Raw genomic sequence first — 25,000 nt, forward strand, 5'->3', positions numbered from 1 at the left:
TTCTTTGTGATTTTTTTTCTTGTTTTATATATGATTAAATTTAACATTAAAGTAAACTTATCAGAAACTATATTTTTCTTTCTGTGAACTTACATGTTTAAATGGACCAGTTTTAGTACTAAGGAATCATATTGTCATGGTTAGTCAATTTAGTTTGGCAATTAAGGATCAAAGTTTAGGAACATCGCACTAGGCTGTTTATTGCAGGGATTTTATATTTCGTAAACATTGAACTTTGTGATGCCCTCATATATTGATGCTATTTCTTATTGCAGATCAGAGGAAGTGGTAGAACAGAAGACTGACTGAATGACTGCTTGACTGACTGATGCACAGGGAGACAGTTCCTCGTCCTCTGTTGGACGTAAGAGAAGCTGACATGTTAGACCAGCGTCCATCAGACCCATGAAGTAAAATTCTCTTCAGAAAATGAAGGAAGGCAGAACTGAAGCTGGCATTGGAAAAAGAGAAAATAAGATAAGGTAGGATTTTCAGGGTAAACATTTTGAGTTACAGTACTGTTCTTAATGAATTATAGGAAAAAGGTATGATAAGGAGTTATTACTTTTAATTATATGAATGAAAAGAGTAAGATTAGTAGTTATTGCTCCTAATGAAATGAATAGAAAGAGTAATATTTCAAGTTACTATTTCTAATAAATTGAATAAGAAGAGTAACGTCAATATTCATTACTATTATTCATGTTGAATATAAATTTCCAAAATAATTGATACCATTTGACTTAGGGTTGGAATATTTCTATTTTTTTATACAGACCAATATAAATTTTGACAGTACAACAGGATAATGATTTCTTTTATATCAGTGTGAATCAAGCAAAGGTAGAATACTTCAGGCGTGTCTCTCTTCTTTTCATGCAGACAGACAAACAGAACGAATGGGAGGGAGGAACACAGGAGTAATTATTAGCTGCTGTCTTCAATTAGTTAGTTTTCCCAAATAGACGTAAACATGGGTTCTGGTATTTAAGGCAATCTACTATTGTTTTTAGGCAATAATTGTGGAAAAGTATCTCATTATAATGGTTTTAAGGCATTGCATTTATTTAACTGATTTAACACTGGTCATAAAACAAGAGGCATTTGATAAGTCTGTTTTCCAAATAACTATATATGTGTATTTATTGTTTTCCAGGGAAATGATTAGGTGACGAGCTCCTCTTCAGAGATCCTTCCCTCTCCTTTAATGATGCTTGCATCTGCACTTTAGTGGGAGGTCATTCGAACATGCCCCTGCACTCAGCGGGTCCTTCCTTCCTCACAAAGACCTGCTGAGCTACAACATGCTCCAAACAAGGTCTGGTAAAACTGGGTGCACGGCATACTCAATCTATGGCAGCTCTCCTCACCTTGGGCGCTTATTTTGGAGGTTGGGCACTCTGCATCCAACCTGCGCCTAAGTGGTAGAGTTCTCTTAAGGATTTTGCATTCTGGGACTAGAATTTTACATCAAGGTCTTCATTGCTGATCTCGGGTTGATGGCGGTAATTACCAGATGCAGTCATTCGTTAACTTTGACCTTCTCTAGAGTTATCTTCCTCTTCTTTTTGTAGAGATTTTTCTACAACTCCTTTATTTTACTATTTTTTTTTTGTTTAATGCAAAATTGTTTATCAAAAGTATATCATTTTTGGTGAACTTACATGTTAAGTGTTTTTGTGCAACTTCAATCTTTCATTTAATAATATAATTATAAGACTGAATTGATCTGCTCTGCCACTACAGATTCTTATTGTTCGGTTGATAGAGTTTGTTTTGCAATTAAGGATCAGAGGGAAGATATATCACAACAAGATTTCTATTACAGACATTTTATCTTTTGTAATGCACTTCAACTTTGTAATGCACTCGTATGTTGATGCTATTTCCTTTTACAGCTCAGGTGAGCGAGTAGAACAGAACACTGACTGACAGACTGGTGTACAGGGATATTATCCACCGTCATCTGTTGGACTCAAGAGAAGCTGACATTTTATATTCATTGAGTCTACTTCTGATGAGAGGAAAAGGAGCACAGAACTTAGGCGGACGTTGCAGGAGAGAAAAAATGATGGGGTAGGATTTTCAGGAAAATACTTTGAAGTTACTTCTCTAAATGGACTGAAGGAAAGAATAATATCTGTAGTTATCGCTCTTGATGATTTGAATGGAAAGAGTTAAATTACTTTCCTTGTGGTAACTTTTGTAAAAGTTTTCTACATTATCATTATTGTTATCATTGCTATTATTGATGATAAATAATATTTCTTCAAGAATCTAATACAATAAAACAATGTTAGAACCTTTTTATATTCTGGTACTTTCTTGTATTTAATTTGATATAAAATTTTCCTCTGTTACTTTTAGTTGGAAGTAAAACTTAATGTCTTCATTATAATAGTAGAAACAAACTGAGGTAATAGAAGTTGGATGTCTTATTTCTGTAGCACAGACAGACAGACAGATATGCAAAGAGGAACACACAAGTAATTATGAACAAGGAATCTCCAAATGTCCACAAATAATTTCAACCTGAAGTGTTTTATCTGTTTTGCCCTAAATTATTTTGTTGTTTTTTGAATTGCAAAAAGATGTAAAGATTAACTTTAGGTTTTCAATCATTCAACTTTTGTGTCAAGAAAATAACCGTAAAAATTACCTCTTTTAAATATTTTCATTATATGGAATATACTTACCTAATTTGTCTTCAGTCATTAAGCAAGATGCCCTAAATATATTCTTTTTTTCACAAAAGATTAATTTTATGTTTATTGCATGTTTTCAGGAGAATTATTTGCTTAACTTCTTTTGGAAGATTCCTCCAATTCTTCAAATGGCATTTACATCAGCCCTCTGGTGAGAGATCATTTTTTTACGATATCTTTTCCTGATTTTTATTTGGGAGTCTTGGAAGTCTGCATCCAGCCAGTCCTTGGGTACGAGTTGAACGTTTCTCTTAATGACTTTTTGAGACATATTTGCTATGGGCTGCAAAACTGCAAGAGACTGTGCATGGCCCGGAAGGGCCAGGCAATCTTCTTAAACAACAGACATTATTTACATTCTGGAGCTCCAGATAATCGGTTTCTCAAAGTATTAATTCCTTCACTTTTCATCTCGGATCGATGTCGGTGAGTACCAGGTGCAGTCATTCCTTAGCTCTGTCCTTCTCTAGATCATCTTCCCCTTCTTTGCACAGAGCTCCTTGTCTACAACTCCAAAATTTTCCTCAAGATTTTTTGCTGGATGTTTGGGTTATTGCACAAATAGTATTTCTCCTTTTCTCGTCGTAGGACAAATTCCGGATTGTCCTTTTAAATGTAAATTGTATTATGACTATTGAAATGAATCTGAAATTTTTCCTTTTGAACATTGTTCTCTCATACAGGCAATGGGAAAACTGAAAGGTGCGATCCTTATTGATGATCTGTTCCTTTAATTGCTATTTTATATGTCATGAGAAGTTTCTGACATTAGATTATTCAATTGCAGTTCACATAACCATGGAAGAGAAGTCTGATCTCCCTGAGAAGCAAGACGAGGACATCTTCTTCCCAGCAAATCATCTGGTATCCGCCTTGGTGATTAGAACTGTTTGATCAGAACTTAAGAGAACTCACCTGGTCTCCTGTTTGATCACAGTCTCAAAGTGAGTACCATTCGGGCTTAGCATTTGATCAGCAGATAAGTGAAGGGACACATCTAATGATTATAAAATACTGTTTATTTCATTCACTCTACATACACACATTCTATAATAAAATGAGTTAATGTTGAAAGATAGGAGACTGGTCTTCTTATCTGCAAAATTTCGTGTTGTCATGGTAAACCTGTTTCTAAAAATCTCTTAGAACCTCTTTGAAAACCTTTTTAAATTCCATAGGCTTTGTAATAACTTTTGATTCCTTTTCAATAAAAGTAATCAACCTTCTCAACCTAACATCCTATATTTCTTTCCACAGGAATCTGACCATTAGTGAAAAAAGTCAACAATAGTACAATGTTAGATTCTGATAACTAGCCGCAGCTGAAATAAAGGTAGATAGATGCCAAGGTTTACACTGCCCCAGGAAGGTCCAGCAGTATGGGGCTCTCCACCTGCACACTCCTGTCCTCAAACTTCCAACTCTGTCTATGATGCCACATGACCCTCATTTCCCTACTGATGATGCTCATTGAAGCAATTGTGGGAGAGCAAGGAAGCCAGTGCTAATTCTATGTCACTCCAAAGTACATTTCATTTAATTCCTACTGAAATTCATAACCTTAAAATACGTTATAAATTTAGAAATTTATTATATATCATCACTGCTACCGGAAGACAAGAAATTTTACCTTGAACGTTTATGCTGTATTTTTTTTTCTTATTTTTTCTCTTATTCTAATATGTAATCATATTATACCAATGGCCTACAAGGAATAATTTTTTTATATACATACAGTATTCATGGCCATTATGAAATGTATTTTCCATTATATACTATACTTATTTGCTTCCACAAAATCCTACTTTTACTTAATATATACCAGCGCCCATATACTGTACTATTTTTTTACACACTCTACCCATTTACGACATAATTTGAATGAACTTTTTTGTTAATAAATTATATACTATATACCCCTCTAGAATATTTTTTTCATTAACATATAATCGTATATACTATCTATCTATACCCTTTCATTGAATTCTTTTGTTTTTACTTGATGCATACCAATGGAATACAAAAGTTTTAATATATATTTTGTGCTATTTGGGGAATACCATTTTGTTTATATATATATATATATATATATATATATATATATATATATATATATATATATATATATATATATATATATATATATATATATATATATATATATATATATATATATATATATATTCATATATAATATTGACATTAATGTTTTTATATATATATTCATATATAATATCAATAAATATATAAAATTGTAATTTTTTGTGTTGATAACGGCAATTTAGGCACTGTACCTGATTATGTAGTTTACTAACTATTTTTGTTCTTTATTTTACTTGTTTCATTGTTGTTTCTAATCAACATATCCGAGTTGATGTCACAGAAAAATGTGACGTTACTGCAACGGACGATGTCACAATGTGATGGTCACGTGATGATGATCTTTTAGATGTGTTTGCTGAGTGAGGAGAAGTCCCACTTTATTGTTAGTCTCGGTAGAGGAAGGTACAAATTATCTCTCTCTCTCTCTCTCTCTCTCTCTCTCTCTCTCTCTCTCTCTCTCTCTCTCTCTCTCTCTCTCTCTCTCTCTCTCTCCAAATATTTCCATTGAAATTTAAATTTATTACAGCGATATTTGAAATACAAAACAACCTAAGTAGGAAGATCAGATTTTCTTCCTTATTTTCTCCAATGTCTCCATACTTTGACCTTTAACCTTTGACCTTACTGTATGTGCTTTTGATCTGTTTCTAATTTGTTGGTGTATATCAATACATGTGAATAACGACATTTTTTTGTTTTGTTCCATTGGGAAGTTTCTCTTTGGACAAACAATGTCCCCTCAATGCAGAGTGACCAAGTATCGATCCTTATGACCCAAGACCCATCTATAAATCAAAGAATTTTAGCTTCTTGAGAAAGGGAGACCTTTTATACATTAAAATACTTCACAAAGTGTCCTGTAATTTACAACAATAATAACAACAAAAAAAAAAGAAAAAAAAAACAATCCTCTCAAATTTCTAAGAACCAAATCCACATCCGTATTATTCTGAGTGCAAGGTAGTGCATTTTATTTTTTCAGTTGCTTTGAAAGATATATAAATTATTTTTTGGTTTAATCATAACTAAGTGTTGCTTACAGAAAATAGGTTGAAGTTGCTTATTAAAAATAGGTAGATCGTGGCCTCCAACTGATTTTCAGAAAGCATTCCGTAAAAAATTAAGAAAATCCAACTGGACCACTTTGTTATGCGGAAGACTATTTTTTGCCGATGAGTCCTCCGGCAAAGCAAGGCGATGTATACGCAAGTTTCTGTAGCAGGCGGCACCAAAACAACAGATTTTCAATTTCTTTTCCCCAATTACTGTTGGTATCTGAGATCTAGATTCCAATATCGTTACAGTAAAGCTAATAAGTATTTTCAAATGCTATACATGGTTAATAAACCTATTTTACGAGCTGATATGAATAAATGGCAGAGATCAAATAGAAGAACTAGAGGCATCATATTATTGTAATGTGTCTTACACAAATTGAAATAACCATCTATGGACTAATGTAGTCACAGCTAAAGTTTACTGTGTGCATTTGCAATGCGTTACTTAGATAAAAAAAAAAAAAAATTATTTACACAAATTTTGGAAATATAATTTTTAATATAGGATTGTTCAAATATACATGTTAATATTCATAACCAATCTATCACTCTTGAAGAATTGAAAAGGATTATAAATAGTGAATAAGATATTTCATTATAAAAGTATGAAATATTGTGAGCAAATTCTAAATTTACCTTTACGTTAATTTGTTTTTATCATAGTCTTTCTCTGTATATATTTTCAGAATAGCGTTGAACATAAATCTGTTTGATTTTCAATTTAATTTTTCATTAATGTAATTTCCAGATAAATGTTATATAGCTGTGAGATAAAGGCACCATATTGCTAGGGAGTTATGGGGTCTTTTGACTGGCCAGACAGTTATACATGGGATCCTTCTCTCTGGTTACGGTTCATTTTCCCTTTTCCTACACACACACAGCAAATAGTCTGGCCTATTCTTTACTTATTCTCCTCTGTCCTCATACACCTGACAACACTGATATTACCAAACAATTATTCTTCACCCAAGGGATTACTGCACTTTAATTGATCAGTGGCCCCTTTCCTCTTGTTAAGGATACAAGAGACTCTCTTTTTATGGTCAGCAGCTCTTCTAGGAGAAGGACACTCCAAAATCAAACCATTGTTCTCTAAGTCTTGGGTAGTGCCATAGCCTCTGTGCCATGGTTTTCCACTTTTTGGGTTAGAGTTCTGTTGCTTGAGAGTACGCCCAGACTTGCTTTTTTGTCTTGTTTTTCTTTCTCTTAGAGCTTTTATTGTTCATATAAGAGATATTTATTCTAAAATTATTACTCCTTTTAAAAATGTTTTTTGTCCTTGTTTCCTCTCCTCACTGGGCTATTTTCCCTGTTGGAGCCCCTAGGTTTATAGTATCCTGCTTTTCTAACTAGGGTTGTAGCTTAGCAAGTGATAATATAATGATAATTAAAGTCATTTTAGTTGTATTTCCATAGCAACCATGATAAAAAATTGTCCGATTTGTACAATGTGATTATTGTAAAGTTTTGCAGCCATTGTTAAATTTTAAGATAGTTACCTTTATGCACACTGGCTCTCTCTTCTACTATGTAAAACAGTGTATCATGGGATGCTGCACCAACGCTTTCTTTCCATAATCAGATTGCCACAACATAGACTCCTGAAACTCCTAATAGTTTGTTTAGCATACTGGATAAAAAACAAAAAGTCAAAGTATTACGACAATTATGTTTGTTAAATAGATCTGTCATAAACCTGTTGACTATGGTGTCCAGTTCAAGACTAATCCTCGTTTACACATAAGGGGAACTCATTTAATCTGTTTACTTTATATCAGTCAGTAGATCAGAGTAAAGACTCTTACCAGTTTGGATAACAAATAAGGAAATACTGTTTCATGGTGCTGCAAACTTCTCTAATTATTGTATAACTGAAAATCTGTTTAAAGTTACTGGGAGTAAAATTGGGGGTAAAATGGTTCTCAGAAGAGCTACACAACAGCTTGGCGAGTAATTCATTTATGATAACTCACCCCCACCAGAAAATGGAAAATCGATTTATTGTTTCTATGTATGCAGAAACATATAGTACATGTTCTCCAGAAGTTTAAGCCAATTATCTTTACAAATAATGAAGATAAAGCGGTCTTGAAATGATGACGTCATCTTTATTGCGTTGTTTTTAGTATGACAGAATCATCTTTGCGTGTTTTTTTTTTTTTTTCGTTTTAGATAACAATTTTTTTTTTTCACTTACATATGGAAATTTCGTACATCTGGCAGAGATGGAAGGCATTAGTAAGGGGTAAGCGAACACAAACTATGATCTATGAGAAAAATAGCCAGAATTTCCAAAGACGTATAGAAGTTACATTGCATGTGTGTTTATTTACTTACAGTTTGTATATACACTGTGTTTTCAAAAGGTCCTCAAGAACTTTATAGCAAGGCTAATATTACCTAAGGTCAAAGAAAGAAGAGAGCATAAAAAAGAACAAAAAAGAGAGGGAAGCATGAGAAAGAGTGCAAAGCTGGAACATTCTAACTAAAACTCTGGCAACAATGAGAGGCCGGTAGCAACTCATGACACCCTTGATTTTTTTAAAGAAAAAAAAAGCAAAAATTTATAGCAAATCTTTGGGAGCTCATCTCAAATATATACTCATTCTCATGTAGATACACTTTTCTTTATTTATTATTTGATTTTAGAGAGAATGATATCATTGAAAAAAAGATTAAAAATCCCTCAATTTTCAAAGAGAATTTGGCATTTACTTTTTCTCATTTTTTTTTTCACGAAGATAAATAATAAAAATTTCATTTAAAAAAAAAAATAAAAAGGAAAATCGAAAATCTGTTACAGAATTATTCGATTTGTGAATAAGTTTTGATGGTATGATTTTCAATAAAATTCGTGTCATATTAGTGAAGAAAAATTTACTTCTTTTTTTTTAAATCATGATTTTCGCTAATAAACCAAAAAGTTTTTGATTAAAAAAATGGAAATCTTTATGTGATGAAGGTATTATATATGTCTAAAACATATAAAGAAATTGTGTATTTTGAATCATTAAAAAAAAAAAAACAGGACATAGAAGATGGTCCCCATAAGGGGCCGGCAGGCTAATGCCGATTTTTAATGACTGGACTTTGACATTCATACCACTTAATAGGATGACTTAGGACATCTCCAAACTCCATAGGATTTTTGCTTCTGACCTTCCGTTCAGCAACGCCAGGGCGATTTATCATACAAATGTGTGTTTTTCAAATTTTATCTTCTCCTTTGATAATTATTACTAAGATCTGCTATTACTAACCTTTATAGACCTGATAAAGTCCTCCAATAATATGAAGAGTTTTTTATCTGAAGTAACTTTTTTCCAGATATGATTTTTTTTCATTATGGTTTAAAAATAAACCCTTAAAATCAGAGAAAAATAATTAATAAAAAAATATAAAAGAAATTGGAAAAAGGCCTTCATTTCATTGTTTTATGTATTTCTAAGTTATATACCGAATTTCAATGCTATATCTTGAAAACAAAGGGATACTATGGAATTTCAAGGCCAATAAGTATTGTTTTTGAGATGCGGGCATTCAGTTTTCTTTTTAATTTTACAAAGACAATATTGATAAATCATGATTTTCATGAACCTTGTGTTCTTTTTCGGGTATTATTAAAAGAAAACAAAATCGTTTATAATCAAATCATAAATGAAGATCCTTTTGCTTCTTTTGGCTCCTGTGAGGCAATGGCCGCTCCCCCCCCCCCACTCTCTCTCTCTCTCTCTCTCTCTCTCTCTCTCTCTCTCTCTCTCTCTCTCTCTCTCTCTCTCTCTCTCTCTCTCTCTCTCCATTACCGATATTACCCTCTTCTGAACTCCTAATAGAGCAAATTTTCTTCTTCCTTATGTTAGCAAGATGTTGAAATTTTCTTTTCCTCTTTGGAATGATAAAATTCTTGCCAAAAACGAAAAAAACAACCGTAAAAATGAGTGAATGTCAGAGGGCAATCAATGTTTTTATTTTTATTTTTCCAAAGACAATATTAATAAATCCTAATTATTAAGAATTTTATGTTCCTTTTGGAATATTGATAAACAAAAACCAAGTTATTTATCATAATTTACTCATAAACGAAGATCCTTTTGCTCAATATATTGCTTAATTTGCTCGTTCCAGGAAAGGCCTTTACTTCCCCATTCACACAACTAACTCTCTCTCTCTCTCTCTCTCTCTCTCTCTCTCTCTCTCTCTCTCTCTCTCTCTCTCTCTCTCTTAGCACTACCGATATTACTCTCTTCTGAACCCTTAATAGAGCAAATTTTCTTCTTTCCTATGTTAGCAAGATGTTGGAATTGTCTTTTTTTCTTTGAAATGATGAAATTCTTGCCGATAACGAGAAAAAAACATAAAAATTAGTGATTGTCAGAGGTAAAACGGAGTTTACCTGTAGGACTGAAGGGTGAAGAGTGTAATATTGTTGCATCGCCTGTGACACGTGTAAGTTATACAAATGCCACTCTTCACAAGTTCTTTTACATTAAAATGTAATATATATCAAAATTTATGATCACAGAAGAAATACTGCATTTTCAAGGACGGATCCAGACTTTTCAGTGAGAGGGGGTTAAGGCAATTTACAAATTTGTTCAAAAATTAATGGAATAGAAAATGTTATTAGAGAAGAACCATAAACCACTGATTGCAATGTATACCATTATTTTATTCATCAAAATATAAATTGTTGTTATGAAAATGTAAATAGATCTGAGTTAAAAAACTCAAGACTTTTTTACAACACCGGTAAAAAAATATAATCAAGAAAATTCCTGGCACCTAATTGATATCTCAAACATCGAAAGATTCGCCACAGTTGTCCATTTCAGCGATCATCCTGGCTTCTCGCTGGCCCTCTGTTGAGTGCTTACGAAGGCCAGGAAAATCAACCTTGTTTGGAACAAGGTTGATTTTCCCTCGCCTGGGAACTTCCCAGGTGTCCGACATAATGAGGTGGCTTGCGAAGTCTGACACCTCATGTTTATGAACATTAAAGTGATAACTGTGTCATGACAGTTGTCTACTTTTTAGAATATAGGCTACTACTTCGTTTTTTAGTGGTCTCAAGAAGGCACCTTGAAAACTCGAAAGGGCACTTTCCAAATTTGAGTGTGTGTGTGTGTGGGGGGGGGGGGGGGGGGGGTTTAGGACGTCGTTAACCCCCCTCTAGATCCGTCCTTGATTTTCTTGTAGGGAATAATGTTTATGGTTCATTGAGTTACTTTTACTAATTACCCTGTAACTATGAAAGTAATAGGAAATTTGACAAAACATTTCATATACGCATTCTCCATTGCCATACGGAGCTCAGTGATTTTATTTTCAGGGTTTTGTGTTTTTCTTCCTATACCCCCAATTACTGGTATTCCGACCGGCCCCCTTAACCTCCCGCCCTCTGTGATTGTCAAGACCTGGGAAACATAGCACACCAATATGCCTACCTTTGTTCCATCTTCAAGTTCCAACTCAACCAGAGCAGAGGTCCCCGCCAGAAAAAATGTATAAAAACAAAACAAAGCATAAGTATAGAGGATTAGGCTAGCCTATTCCTGATGATGAATTATGATAATTGATAATTTTTTGCTTCAAAAGTATAAATTCCTTCACCTCTGGTTCTTTCTCATCAAATGGTACAACAGATTTAACCAAATCACGGCTATAATGCATTTCCCCATCACTGTACTCTGAAAAAAAGGCAGAATAATCCCTCGACAAACTTCATACCGCGTAACATTTTTGGATTAATAAAATTATAAAATGATTCACGAGTTTTGTCACTCTCCCACTGATACGTTGTCCTCTTCATGTATCGAGCGCTAAGAATGAGCATCTCCAACCCATGACTGATGCTCCCATTATCTTGTTTGAATTTTAAAAATACTAAATTCTTACTGGATAAAAAACCATCCGACAATTTCTTTGGTCAAGCGAGGTCCATTTAAAATTTCTGCAACTGCTGATTATTCTAGTATTCTGTTACTAATGTGCTGCTGAATTGATCATAAAGTCATCTACAGTGACTTCTAGACACTTCAAAAGCAAGACTGCTGTTAGGAATCAATATCAGATGATTGTGAATGAAACACTTGGAATGTTGGGGCGGTTTGCTGTGACCCGTCTGACTCAGGTTGCGGTGTTCTGCATCACAGCTGATGGACATGTCGTACAACTGACATGTTACGACTAAGGAAGAGGTTAAGTGCTGCCACTCAAAGAACTAGTCCTATCCATTACTTTTCCTAACTTTGAAGGTATCCTATACAATTTCGATCAACATTTAGACTCCTAAGAGGGATTTTTGACTCTTACACTTTGCCATCGTTCACCATTTTCAGGAATTTAATCAGCTAATTGCTTGATTTGACAGAACAACAAACTGTCAACAAACAAGTTTTTATTCTAGAAAAGTTTGTAATATAGTGGAAAAAAGAGAGTTCCGTTATTATACATACACCTACAATTTTGAAGCCCATATGTTATTTTTTCTGCGTGCTTCAACAGGGAATATTGTATCTATTGAGCCTGATGTTCATTTGAATGAGAAACTAGTCAACATTGTTGATAGGCATATCCCTTCTTTTATGCTAAGATACCGAGTGAAAGACAAGCCCTGATTCAATGATGATTTTAGACGTGCTTACTTGGAGAACCAGGAGTCCTATCATATTTAGAATGGTAAGAAATCAGATTTGCCTTGAAATTACTATAATCTGCTCAGAGCCTTTACTCAGAGAGGAAAGGAATAGGCCTACCATTTAACCATAAAAGAAACTCTTTTTGGTACAACCCAGGAACATATGTGGTTGGCTACACTTGAATCTGCACTTTTTGGTGTAGATGCAATGGTTCATCCTTTACTTAAACCAGATGACTCTGTCACTCACTTTGCATAGGAAAAGACAAGCCTATTGGCTTGACAGTAAGCATAGGAATGATAAACTTGATTTTTCTCATTCCTGTTTTCCGGATGCTAAAGTAACTATAGTCAATTCTTTTTAGTGAGACAGATTTGCACTGACTCGCAGGGGTGCCTTATTAGCTCGGAAAATTTCCTAACAGCTGATTGGTCAGAAGTGTTTTTGTCCGACCAATTGGCTGTTAGGAAACTTTTCCGAGCTAAAAGGTCACCCCTGCAAGTTGGTGCAATTCTGACCCATTAAATAAAATTGATTATAGTTTAGGTTTTCGAATTCATGAAATTAAAGAACTCTTGATGGACCTTGATGTGATTATGAAGGTGTAGATCTGAATGAAATTTATTTTGTTTTTTTTTATAAAGACTGCAGATTTCTTATCTCCAAAGTTATCAGTTATTTTCTCTAAGTTAGCAAGAAGAGGTCCTTCTAGAAATTGTTGAAGCTCAAGTCCAGAGCACTTGTTGAAGAATTGGTTTTGTTACTCCATTATGTCCCTTTTAACGAGAGAATGCTGTGACGAAGTCATCATGCTTCAACAGAGAATATCGTAGAAGCATTGTAACCAGGAAGATCTCTATGATCAAAATTTCGGTTAGGAAGCTGTTCACAAACAAGAACACAAACAAGTGGGAAAACATAACCTCCTTTCAACTTCGTTGGCAGAAGCAACTATATAATTTCACAGATAGGTCAAATGTCAAATACATGCTTGAGTACGCCTCTCCATTCAGCGGACACATGTGAGTGACTTCCCTAAAGTTCACCTTGAAGAACAACAGCTTGTGATTTGACAATTATATGACCTTCAGATCTCGATATTGTTATCATCATGTTTATTTAAAACATGTCAAAAGAAGAAATGAGATCTGTTCAAACAACAACAACAGCAAAGGTAAATTCTACTCATCAACTTGAAGAATATCGCGTATGCAGGGGTAAGGAGGAACGCTCTGATTGACACTTTTGAAAACTACCTCTTCAGGCACCACATGTATGTGTGCCTGATGATGTTCAGATACTGCACCATTAATAATGCTTTGTATCACAACTGTGTTAGATTTAACCACGTTTACTCGGTACCAACCCAAATACACTGGCTTTAGTTTGTGTTTCCTAGGTTGTAATCGTTTCAAATTCACACGATCGCCCACAATACTTTTACCGGTGCGGTTTTGAGCCAACCCTCATACTTTGAGCTGAGTTTTTCATTAGCTCCTTTCAAAAACCTTTCAGTGGTGATCATTACTCTCCTTAATAGATTTAATAGATATACACAGTATTGCTCAGTTGAATAATTTGGCAATTATTGCGAACTAATGAGTACCGTATATGGTAAAACAGGATCCTGTCCACACAATAAAAAGAAAGACGGGCCCCTGAGCGAAGCATTATATTCAATGCTCAAAGCTAGCTCAGCTGTAGGAAGCATGGCGTGCCAATGAAGGGGGTCATCAGCCACTAAGTAACGCGAAATTCGGACTACTTCCCTATTATGCGATTCCACTAAGCCATTAGCTGAAGGCTTATATGCGGTCATTAAAAAGTGTTCAATTTCCATCAAGTCCATGACTGATTTCACCACATTATTTATAAACTTAAGACCATTATAACTTCTCAAAATTTTGGGGCAACCAAAACTGGTAATGAAAGAGCAAAGTGCCTGGGCTAATGAATTTGCTGATTTATCCAACATTGGGTAAGTATGAGCGTACCAAATAAATGCATCCACAAATAAACATAAACTAACAGGCTCCTTTCCGGCTTCCGGTACAGTGTTTTTATGTGTTTTTAAACAGTTACAAGCATGACAACCTTTTAAATAATTCTCTATAGATATTTTCATTCCTAACCAAAATAAAGATTCAAATGCTCACCTTAATGTTCTATCAATCCCTAAATGCTGTACATACGTACTTGCATGTACAATGTGGATGGCTCGATTAATTAAAGAGGGAGGAAGAACTACCTGTGCACAAAATTCCCCTCCCCTCTTCTCATAAGCATATTATAAGATATCATTTTCTATAAAAGAATTCTCACAAGGCACATTCAGAAACGATGAATAACTCCCCAATTCCCCTTTAATCACTGCTCGCACTCTTTCCATCCATTCCTCTTTTTTTCTGTCCCTCTAGTACTTCTTTTATGTCCCAATCTCCCAAGTCAACCAAACCTGCATCATTAGGGCATTCATTCTGGACACCCCCTGGTCATGTCCTTGGCCACCCACATATATTCACCTTCACCGCTTATATCTCTCTCTCTCTCACTACCTAATATCTGTAACTCCCTCCCTTTCTCTCTCTCCTCTCTCTCTGCTCCCGTATTCTGAATGCTCATAGGGAGAATTCACCCCCCGTTTTCCATTTTCTCGATTTGGATGGGGGTCTTCAATATTTTGGTTACGTTCTTCGTTCCTCTTTTGTGCCCTAGTTCTTCTATTACTGCACCTCTAGAGAGAACATCAGCTACCTTGTTAGCTTTACCTTTTATGTGAAGAAAACCCTTTATATTAAACTCTAACAATCTATCAATCCATCTCTGTTGTCAAGAGGTCAAATCCCCTTTGAAAATGAAGTCACGTAAGGGGTGATGATCACTTTGCAACTCAATCGACTGATCTGATAAAAAGAACCGATACCTTTTTAGAACTGAAAGAATAGCCAAAGCCTCTCGATCGAATGTACTATAATTCTTTTCTGCCTCTTTTAATGCTCAGGAAGCAAACTAAATGGGTCGCTCTCTACCTTTATCGTCTCGTTGAGAAACTAGACCAACAATAGCTACGCTACTCGTATCTGTTGTCACTAAAAATGGCCGATCAAATCTAGTATATGCGCGTAAGACATTGCTAGTTAAGGCAACTTTTAAATGGTTAAAGGCTCTTTCTTCTTCCACTCTCCAACTTATTACTTTTTGTTTCTTTAAAGCATCTAAGGGTCTCGCTATCTCTCCAAAAGCTCTTATGAATTTACGGAAAGACCCAGTGAGCCCAAGGACCCGGCTACTTCCTTAGGGTTACATAGCGTGGGGAAATCTCTAATAGCCTCTATCTTATTTTGGGCAGGGTTGGATACCTTCTGTGGTTATTATGTGACCTAAAAATTCGACCTGTTTAAAGAAAAATTTACACTTTGACAAATTTATTTTCATACCATTATATCCCAATGCTTCTAAAACTTTACGAATGTTATTATTATGTTCTTCGGCTGTTTTCCCTGTAATCATGATATCGTCTAAATAAACAAGAACATTATGGCTAATTAAGGGAGACAAAACCGCCATCATAACTCTAGACAAATGACTTTGAACATTTTTAACACCAAAAAGAAAAAAATTAAATTGAAATAGGTGATCGTTAGCTATAAATGCCTTCTTACATTTACTGTCTTCCTGAATGGGTATTTGATAGTATCCAGATTTTAAATCAACTGTTGTGAAAAATTTACTAACCAGTACCTTCACAAGTAATTTTTCGATCGAGGGCAATGGAAATGCATTATCCTTAGTGACTGCATTCAACTTCCTATAATCTACCCACAATCTTACCAAGCCGTCCTTTTTCCTAACGGCTACAATTGGATAAGCCCAGGGGAATCTGCTCTCCCCGATTCTCTTAATTTATTAATTTCCCTTTCTATCTCTGCCTAGAAATGAATGGGTACCTTTTAAGTCCTTGACCTGATCAATTCCGCCTGCCCAGTTTCAATGCTAAAGGGAAATTGATCAATCCTCCCAAGTGGCTCACCTCCAATTACAATTACATCAGAATACTTATTGACAATGTCACTAACTAATGTTGATATTCTGACGGATATAGTTTTCACGCTTGCAAAATCAAATTATGAATGCGTTCGTCTCTGCGGGCTGGAGTTGTGGCTCCCAACATCCCATTATTAGCAATTTCACATAACTCTAATTCACACACAGAATCACTTCCTAACACAACTCTTTTATTTGCCAAATTAACTATCATTACAACAGCTCTGTTCTCTTTTATTTCTAATAAGCCCTCTAAAATCATATGCGTCCAATTGTCATGGGGTTTAACGACGAGCTTGGATCCTTCCGGAAGAGGGCTACACAGGGTCACTGATATGCTCGTAAGTGTGTGGGGAGACAACACTTCTCCTCTCTCAGGTACAGAGGTTACCTTATCTAGATGTCTCTCCGACCCCGTACAAGCACTTACTCGCTCATGGCTTTCTGTCGGCAAAATGTACCAGCCTGCTTTTACTGCTATTGTATCTTTTCCCCCAAAAATGCATATTTGATTACAAGAAATGAAATCTATTCTTAAAATAGCCTTGATTCCAGGAATTCCCAAGATGGGCAAGACGAAAAATCATGTGTAAAATTCACAGATCCCATCTTAAAGTTGAGGATAGTTGTATGGTTTATGCATCTTTTATTTCCTCCTGGTGTGTCAAGGAAGAGAGATACCGCTGACTGTAATATGTTTAAGGAGAATAATTTTTTCAATTAGTTAAACGTTGGCTCCTGTGTCATTCAGAGCTCGAATGGATTTATCTGACAGGTCAATCCTAACTGCTAACATTCCTAGCCAGCCACTACGATATATGGGGCACGGGCCAATAACCTCATCTGCAATGCTGCTGCTCCCTAGTGCTGCGGGGGTGAGGTCGGGGCTACCCATGGAGGTCCCAGTGCCTGCTCTAAGTCCGTCATCATTGGGGGCGCTGCCTCGGCGTCTGCTTATGATATCATGCTGGGGGGCATCGAAGTCCCTCGTCTCCCCCTTCCTCTGTTTCTTTTTCCTCGAATGTTGGGCGGCCGTAGGGGTGCGTGTGCCACAGCCATTCCGCCATCGGCGTTTTTTGCTGGGCACTCTTGAGATGGATGACCGTAGGCCTGACAAGTGTAACAGCAGGGGGATCCATGGGTGGGGCATTCCACCCGTTGATGTCCCTCTCCCCCGCACTGCCAGCATCTGAAGATACTTCTGACCAGATGACTGCCTGCTTTGGGAGTTGCTGAGTGCCCCTCATGGCTGCCAACTCCTCGGAATCGAGCCAGTCATTTTTTCTTCTGGCAAACTGTGTAAAATGTTTTGTATCGCACTCAATGCGTCTGCTAACAAGCAATTGTCATCGAACAAATAACCACATAAATACGGCTTTACTAATCTGCAAATATGCTTATGGGCAATTGCTTTTTTATCACCTTCTGGGAGATGGGCACTCCGGGTAGCAAACGAATTGCAATCGAGAAAAATGCAACTTGTAAAACTAAGAACGGATTCACCTTCCCGAATTTTGGGTTTGTAATTCTCTTTTATGTCCCCCTTCTCGCATCAGGTAAGGCATACTTCTCAATTAAATGTCTTTTCATTTTAGTATAACTTCTTAAACTGTATTGTGTCCGACACATTACCTCCATTGCAGGAGCATCTTTCAGCAATCTGATTACTTGAATAGCTTTTTCTCTTACCGCCCACCTGTATGTGGCTACTTCAAAGTCTCTCAAAAACACTTCAATCAATTGAAACCTTCGTTAGTCTGCTGATCATCAAAAGGCCTAACACCTGCCTGGAGTTCTGGCAACTTTCCAACAACGATTTGCGTATCTTCACTCGGCTGGCTGTGCATGTGTACTTTCACTTGTGTGCGCTTGAACTTCTGTTCATTAGTTGTTTTGAGTTATCTAACTTATTTTCCAATTCTTGCGTTCTAATATCCTGTCTATATTCTTCGTTGGGAATGCTAGATTACACTACCCCTTTGTTCTCATCTACTGTAGCAGCAGTGTCTGCTATGTTGGTCCTTGTGTACCTAGGCATCTTGAAGTTTTAATTTATTGGCTCAAAGAACAACTTCGCTCACAGCATACACAAACAGACGAATTTTTACACTTGACACCAATATGTCCCATGTTGACGGATAATGAGACATCGGAACATAGATTTTTTTACTTTTTTACAAAAGGTTCGTAAGTACGCTATACTGCACAGCTGACACTCTCTGGCAAGCACCTTGTCTCAGAGAATGCACAAAGGCAACTAGATACCCCTCGCTATCAAAATGCAATCTTGCTACATAAACATGCTGAGGTATAGGTTTTGTGGAATTCTCATGATTATAGAGTTCATTTACTTTGACGCACAACACATATCTTCATACAAGAATTAGGACATACAGTATATGGTTGACCAATCAATTATTGTACTACAGCTCGATTTTTAAACTTTGACTTACTCTCTTTAACCAATAGTTGTGTATTTACAAGATAAAAGTAAAATATCAAAGCGTTTAGTTGTAAATTCCACCATATCTCCACTAGATTATTATTATTATTATTATTATTATTATTATTATTATTATTATTATTATTATTATTATTACTTGCTAAGCTACAACCCTAGTTGGAAAAGCAGAATGCTATAAGCCCAGGAGCTCCAACGGGAAAAATAGCCCAGTTAGGAAAGGAAACAAGGAAAAATAAGGTATTTTAAGAAGCGTGTCAACATTGAAATAAATATTTTCTACATAAACCATAAAAACTTTAACAAAACAAGAGAAAGAGAAATAAGATAGAATAGCATGCCCGAGTGTACCTTCAAGCAAGAGAACTCTAATCCAAGACAATAGAATACTATGTTACCGAGGCTATAGCACTACCCAAGACTAGAGGAGCTGCTTACCATAGCTAAAGAGTCCCTTCTACTCTTACCAAGAGGAAAGAAGTCACTGAGTAATTACAGTACAGTAGTGAACCCCTTGAGGGAGAAAGAATTGTTTGGTAATCTCAGTGTTGTCAGGTGTATAAAGACAGAGGAGAATATGTAAAGAATAGGCCAGCGTATTCGGTGTGTGTAGGTAAAAGGAAAATGAACCGTAACCAGAGAGAAGGGTCCAATGTAATATTGCCTGGCTAATCAAAAGACCCCATAACTCTCTAGCAGTAGTATCTCAATGGGTGGCTGGTGCCCAGGCCAACCTACTACCTGCAGATATCAGACCTTTGACCTCACTTTGGTGTCATCAACTGACAAGAGAAAGCGCTAATAATTATTGTAAACCGTTCTTCTATTTCTGACTTGAGTTTATCTTCTCTTGACTGATCATTTGTAACACAAGGTTTAAACAACTTCATAGGTGAATATTCACACATTTTACAATTTTATTTGCAGTACTGTACATCCAAACTAGGCATTGTTTTCTTCAAGTTGCTCTTCAGTAGATTAAAACATTAGATTTTCAAAAATCTAATTTTCAGAAGAATAAGAAGCCAATTCCTGGAAATTAGGATCACAGTTGCTTGGACTTAACTTCAAGCATTGCTAAAATGGACTGATCTAAGAAAAGTTTAGTAACAATATAGTTATTTGAAATAACTTATGATGAAAATTTACGGAATGAAAGTGCTCCTAGTCCATCAACAATTGAAGTATTCATTACAACAGTATTAGTAAATCCTAGATTCTAACATGTTCAGCATAAACTGTGAAATATATTTGCTCATGAACAATTTGAATGAAATATGTAAGAAGAAAGAAGGATCCTAAAAACCTCAGAGAACTAAAAATCCATTTTGCAGACAACCATTAAAATGATCATACACACAGGTACATATATAAAAGTGCTGTAATACAAAAAATACTACTCAAATATTAACATTCATGACAGAGAATATATCCAACAATAATTAACTTTCCATTTATCTGAGAGTAAAACTCAATAAAAGAATAAATGTGGCAATAAAAAGAATATGACCAAATATTACAGTATTGTTTTTGACAATATATAAACTCTATGTTACAATTATTTCTATATTCATTTCAACAGTTAACTATCTAAACTACTTTGTGCAACAGTTAACATAGAATCAGGCATGATAGCCAGAGTTGACACCGTTTTACTTGGCTTCAAGTTGGGACGGGCTGGCAAGTTGCAAGCAAGCCAAGGGTTTTTACCCAAAGTCAAGTCATGCATTTTATCATCAAAGAATTTGGTATCAAAAAGATTTCTAGAACATTTGTTACTCTGAGGACATGTCACATGCCTTATTGATAAGGATTTCATGATGTAATCCAAAGTCTTTAAACTTCATAGACAGTTCATCTTTAGACATTTGACGTATGTCCTTCTCATCACCATCCTCGACATATTTTTTCTCTTTAGTTTTTTTAACTTTTAACTTGTTTAAGAACCAAATGTTGGATTGAGTGCTAATCACAACACGAGATTCTTGAGTGAAGTAGCAGGTACTGTCGTGGATGAAGACAACCACATTTCCCCAGGAGTTTTATGCATAGCCCTCTTTGTCATATGGGTATGACCAGAGCTGCTCTTCACCAACCATTTCGAATTAACAGACGAGAGGATATCAGCCATGTGCGAGAGTACAGAATTTGAGCTGTAGCCTACACTTCTGAGATGGTACGTTTTTGGTTAGTTTTTGCGTAGTATGCAGCAGACTGCTTGTCTTTTTAAAGAGCAGAATCAACACAGCTGCCTTTGCAAATGCATTCTGAGAAGTTGGAACAGAGTTCGTTTCCATGGAAAACATCAGCTTTCTTAATTTGGTGCAATAGTGATCTTTATGATGAGGTTTGCTTTGTGCTCAGCGAGCATGACTTAGCTTCTATACTGTTTGAAAGATTTTCTATCTCGAACAATGATCCTTGGCTGCTACAGTCTTTATCAGTATCAAAATGGTTTGACATGACCTCAATGCTTGAACTCTCCGAGGTCAGTGGAGATACTGACCCATAATTTGAAATTAGATCAAAACTCCCAGTGATGAAAGATGTTGGGGCAACTTCTTCCTCATCTTGGATTCCAGCAATTTGCAAGTTACTGAGCCATAATGTAACAGTGCACTTTGAATCTCCAGCTCTACAAACCTTGATGGGAGAGTCAGTCCTAGCATTTCTTTGCTTATTGTCTATCAACCAACTCTGTTGATTCAATCTGAAAAACTGAACAGTAGTTTGCATGGGATAATCAGGTCCTAAGGCTGCTCCTGCTATACTTTTGTGAAGCAAATCGTAGTCTTCATCCTCATACTCTTTGACCTGAGCAGGAATTACAGGTGATGGATGATGAGTGATTGTCTCCGGTAACTGAACACTTCCAAAGGCTCCAATAACAGAAGTCAAAGCAGCTTCATTCAAGACTACCGATACCAAATTAGCTGGCTGGATATTACTTGTGCAAGGTATATCATCCATATTAATTTTTGAAAGGGTAGAAACGTCCGTTGAAGCACAGCTGTCCAGTAAGTTCTTTATGGTTGTCAGTGGCCCCTGGCTATCCATCAGTCCCACCTGTTGCGTGCTGATCAAACAGTTCTTTTGAGCTATCACAACCTCGACTCAACGAACCAAGTGACGTTCCCATCCTCTGAGAGCTAACACTTGACGATCGACAGCTTCGTGAATGTCTTCCTTTATGTTCCTGGCATTCTCCTGTAACTGCTTTTGATATTCCTCAACTTCTTTTAAGGATTTATCAAAAATGGCCAACTTCAGAGGCACATCTAACTCAAGTTTTTCTAATGACATCTCTCAGTAATGGATTACACTTGCAAGCTTCAACATGATAACACTATACCGATAACAAAAAACATGGGGTTGCCACAAGATAATCTTGAATTTGTGTCGTCTGCTCAACATGTCATGTCAGACTGCAAATAAAGTGTTTATGTCGTTAAGAGCTCATATGATAACAGGCTACGAAATATATATATATATATATATATATATATATATATATATATATATATATATATATATATATATATATATATATATATATATATATATATATATATATATATATATATATATGATTTATAGACAACATCTAAAATATTAATTGGATTTCTCTACTAGCACAGTCATTACTTCATGTATTCCTATTATTACTGTAAAGATCAACTAATGCATTTATATATGTTAAGCATAGGAGAGAGAGAGAGAGAGAGAGAGAGAGAGAGAGAGAGAGAGAGAGAGAGAGAGAGAGAGAGAGAGAGAGAGAGAGAGAGAGAGGCGCTGGTTAACTTGGTGGTGTGGCTATAACTCCAGAGCCAACCTGCCGTCTTGAAAGGGAGCATTAGATGTGAGGACTTCCCCCGCAATAGTACATAAAAGAAAAGGATATACTAGCCATAAAACAAATTGATTTCATAAAAAAAAACCCACTTGGAACCTGAAATGTAGCCTAGGCATTCTTTTAGCCAAAAATTTAATAATCTAAATTTTCAAGATTTCAAGCAAATGTTGAAATATTTTGTGATAACTGTTTTGGCACTGTATATTTACTTCCATATTTCTTCGAAAACAAAAACAAAGAAATATTGAAAGATCGTATATCATTAAAAACTATTGTTCATCTTTTGAACTTCGTAGTAATTTATTTAATTTTTTTCATTTTTCTGTGGACAGGCTCAGGTCAAAACTGATCAATGGATTTTGATGAGATTTTCAACACATTTTAGAGACGATCCGGTACCAGATTTGGATTATCCGGATTAGCATTTTTCACAATTTTAAGGATTATGTCAAAACAAATGAACACATTAATGTCAGAACAAAAATTGACACATTGGATTTGCAGCAAATTTTAACAATGCATAGATATTGTCCATAGGAAGAAACCATGAAATTTTGGAGGTGGTAGGGATCAAGATTACGATTCTGGATCAACATTGCACTTTCCCCATCTCCTGCACCGTCAGCATATGAAATGTGGGATGCGATGTTCTATGAATTAGTTAAATGTAGGTGATGTTCTTTGGGGGATGTCTGACATCTCTTATTGCTATTGTAGTAATTGTTATATATTTGTTAGTTATTATATTCTTTTAGAGTTACTATTTTGCTTTTTTCTTTGCTGAATAACTTAATAAGAGAATAAAACATTAATAGCTTTTACATAACCTACGTTTTGAAATAGTTGACAGTAATTATGAGTACAAATTGGTCATTGACACTAAATACAGACTTTCTATTGAATTTATTGTAACAGGTTTGAAGATATTTCTTTGTGTCTGACGTTTACCTTATTTATGATTCCAGATATACAATAAATTTATTTAGGATTAAAAATGAACAAAAGTAGTTATTGTTTTTCCTAAATATATTTTCAGAGGTTAAACTGATACATTATGTTAATAAAAGGTTATATCCATACAAGTATGTATATGTGTGTGCATTTACGTAAAGATATATTTCAAATTATGCCAAAAGGATTTTAATGTGATAGCATTAATATAATCTCAAGTCCCAGAAAACATTTATGTAAAGGAGACTTTGGAAACTGAATTATGGCAGCTGGAACTGACAATAGCCTGGACGCTTTTGTGAACAATCAGTTTGAGTCACTTTGACAGACGAAGGGGAAGACCCCGAAGTCAGGATTCCACATCGCCTCGAAGGGTCTGATCTGTCACCTGACACACAAAGGTCTTCTGGGATGAGAGACAAATCACTCGTCCACTTCTCTTCATAGACACCAACCCATCCAGTAATAATTATCAATTCTTTGAAAGAGAAGTAAAAAAAAAAAAAACATGAAATACTGCAGAAAGAGATAGACATATATTGGAGACCGAGTAAACTATTAGTCTTTATTATATTAGCTAGGAAATGCTTTGACAAACTATAATCATACTAACTATATAATAATTTATTTCAGCTCTCTCTGTCTCTCTCTCTCTCTCTCTCTCTCTCTCTCTCTCTCTCTCTCTCTCTCTCTCTCTCTCTCTCTCTCTCTCTCTCTCGCCTATGCTTAACTTAAATTTCCTATGGCCGTATCTTTATTGGCAATGGGTGTCTACAATGAAGTCACAGCACATTAGTCACTGACCTTACAGTTAAATCAGACACTACGTTTATAGCCATATATAACACCCCCCCCCCCCCCTCTCTCTCTCTCTCTCTCTCTCTCTCTCTCTCTCTCTCTCTCTCTCTCTCTCTCTCTCGTTAGAGATTTATAGAAGGGGTTGACTTACCAAACACATTGAAAGCAAAATTGTTCTTGATGTCAGTTAAATGATGTCCATGGAACTTCTGCATAAGCCTTCCTCCCTCCTCCTGGCAGAATTCCTCCATCTCTCTGAAGGTCTTCGGTTCCCTTATGTAATTTATGCATCCCAATCCCAGGAGGACTTTTGCTGGGCTTCTGCATTGGAACTCTGGAAGAAGAAGAAGAAGAAGAAGAAGAAGAAGAAGAAGAAGAAGAAGAAG

General features: G+C 35.7%; 2 protein-coding genes and 1 pseudogene across 7 annotated transcripts in view; 1 reads left to right on the forward strand and 2 right to left on the reverse strand.

The window, feature by feature from the left end:
• Positions 1-25,000, forward strand: part of LOC137618681 (pro-epidermal growth factor-like) — an 835,493-nt gene that overhangs the window by 690,036 nt on the left and 120,457 nt on the right. The window lies entirely within an intron of this gene.
• On the reverse strand, positions 20,583-22,315 carry LOC137619265 (uncharacterized; annotated as a pseudogene).
• LOC137618680 (pro-epidermal growth factor-like) overlaps positions 23,805-25,000 on the reverse strand; it is a 570,433-nt gene continuing 569,237 nt past the window's right edge. For 2 of the 6 annotated variants that reach the window (XM_068348833.1, XM_068348831.1), the window contains 2 exons: positions 24,766-24,948; positions 23,806-24,294 (listed from right to left, as the gene is read on the reverse strand). In XM_068348833.1, coding sequence (XP_068204934.1) covers positions 24,077-24,294; positions 24,766-24,948 — 401 coding nt within the window. In that variant the 3' untranslated portion in view covers positions 23,806-24,076. Of the gene's footprint in view, positions 24,295-24,765; positions 24,949-25,000 lie in introns of all 6 variants that reach the window. The other 4 variants (XM_068348834.1, XM_068348836.1, XM_068348832.1 and 1 more) reach the window with 4 other exon arrangements.

Source organism: Palaemon carinicauda, chromosome 25 (genome assembly GCF_036898095.1).
Source record: "Palaemon carinicauda isolate YSFRI2023 chromosome 25, ASM3689809v2, whole genome shotgun sequence".
Taxonomy (NCBI): Eukaryota; Metazoa; Arthropoda; class Malacostraca; order Decapoda; family Palaemonidae; genus Palaemon; species Palaemon carinicauda.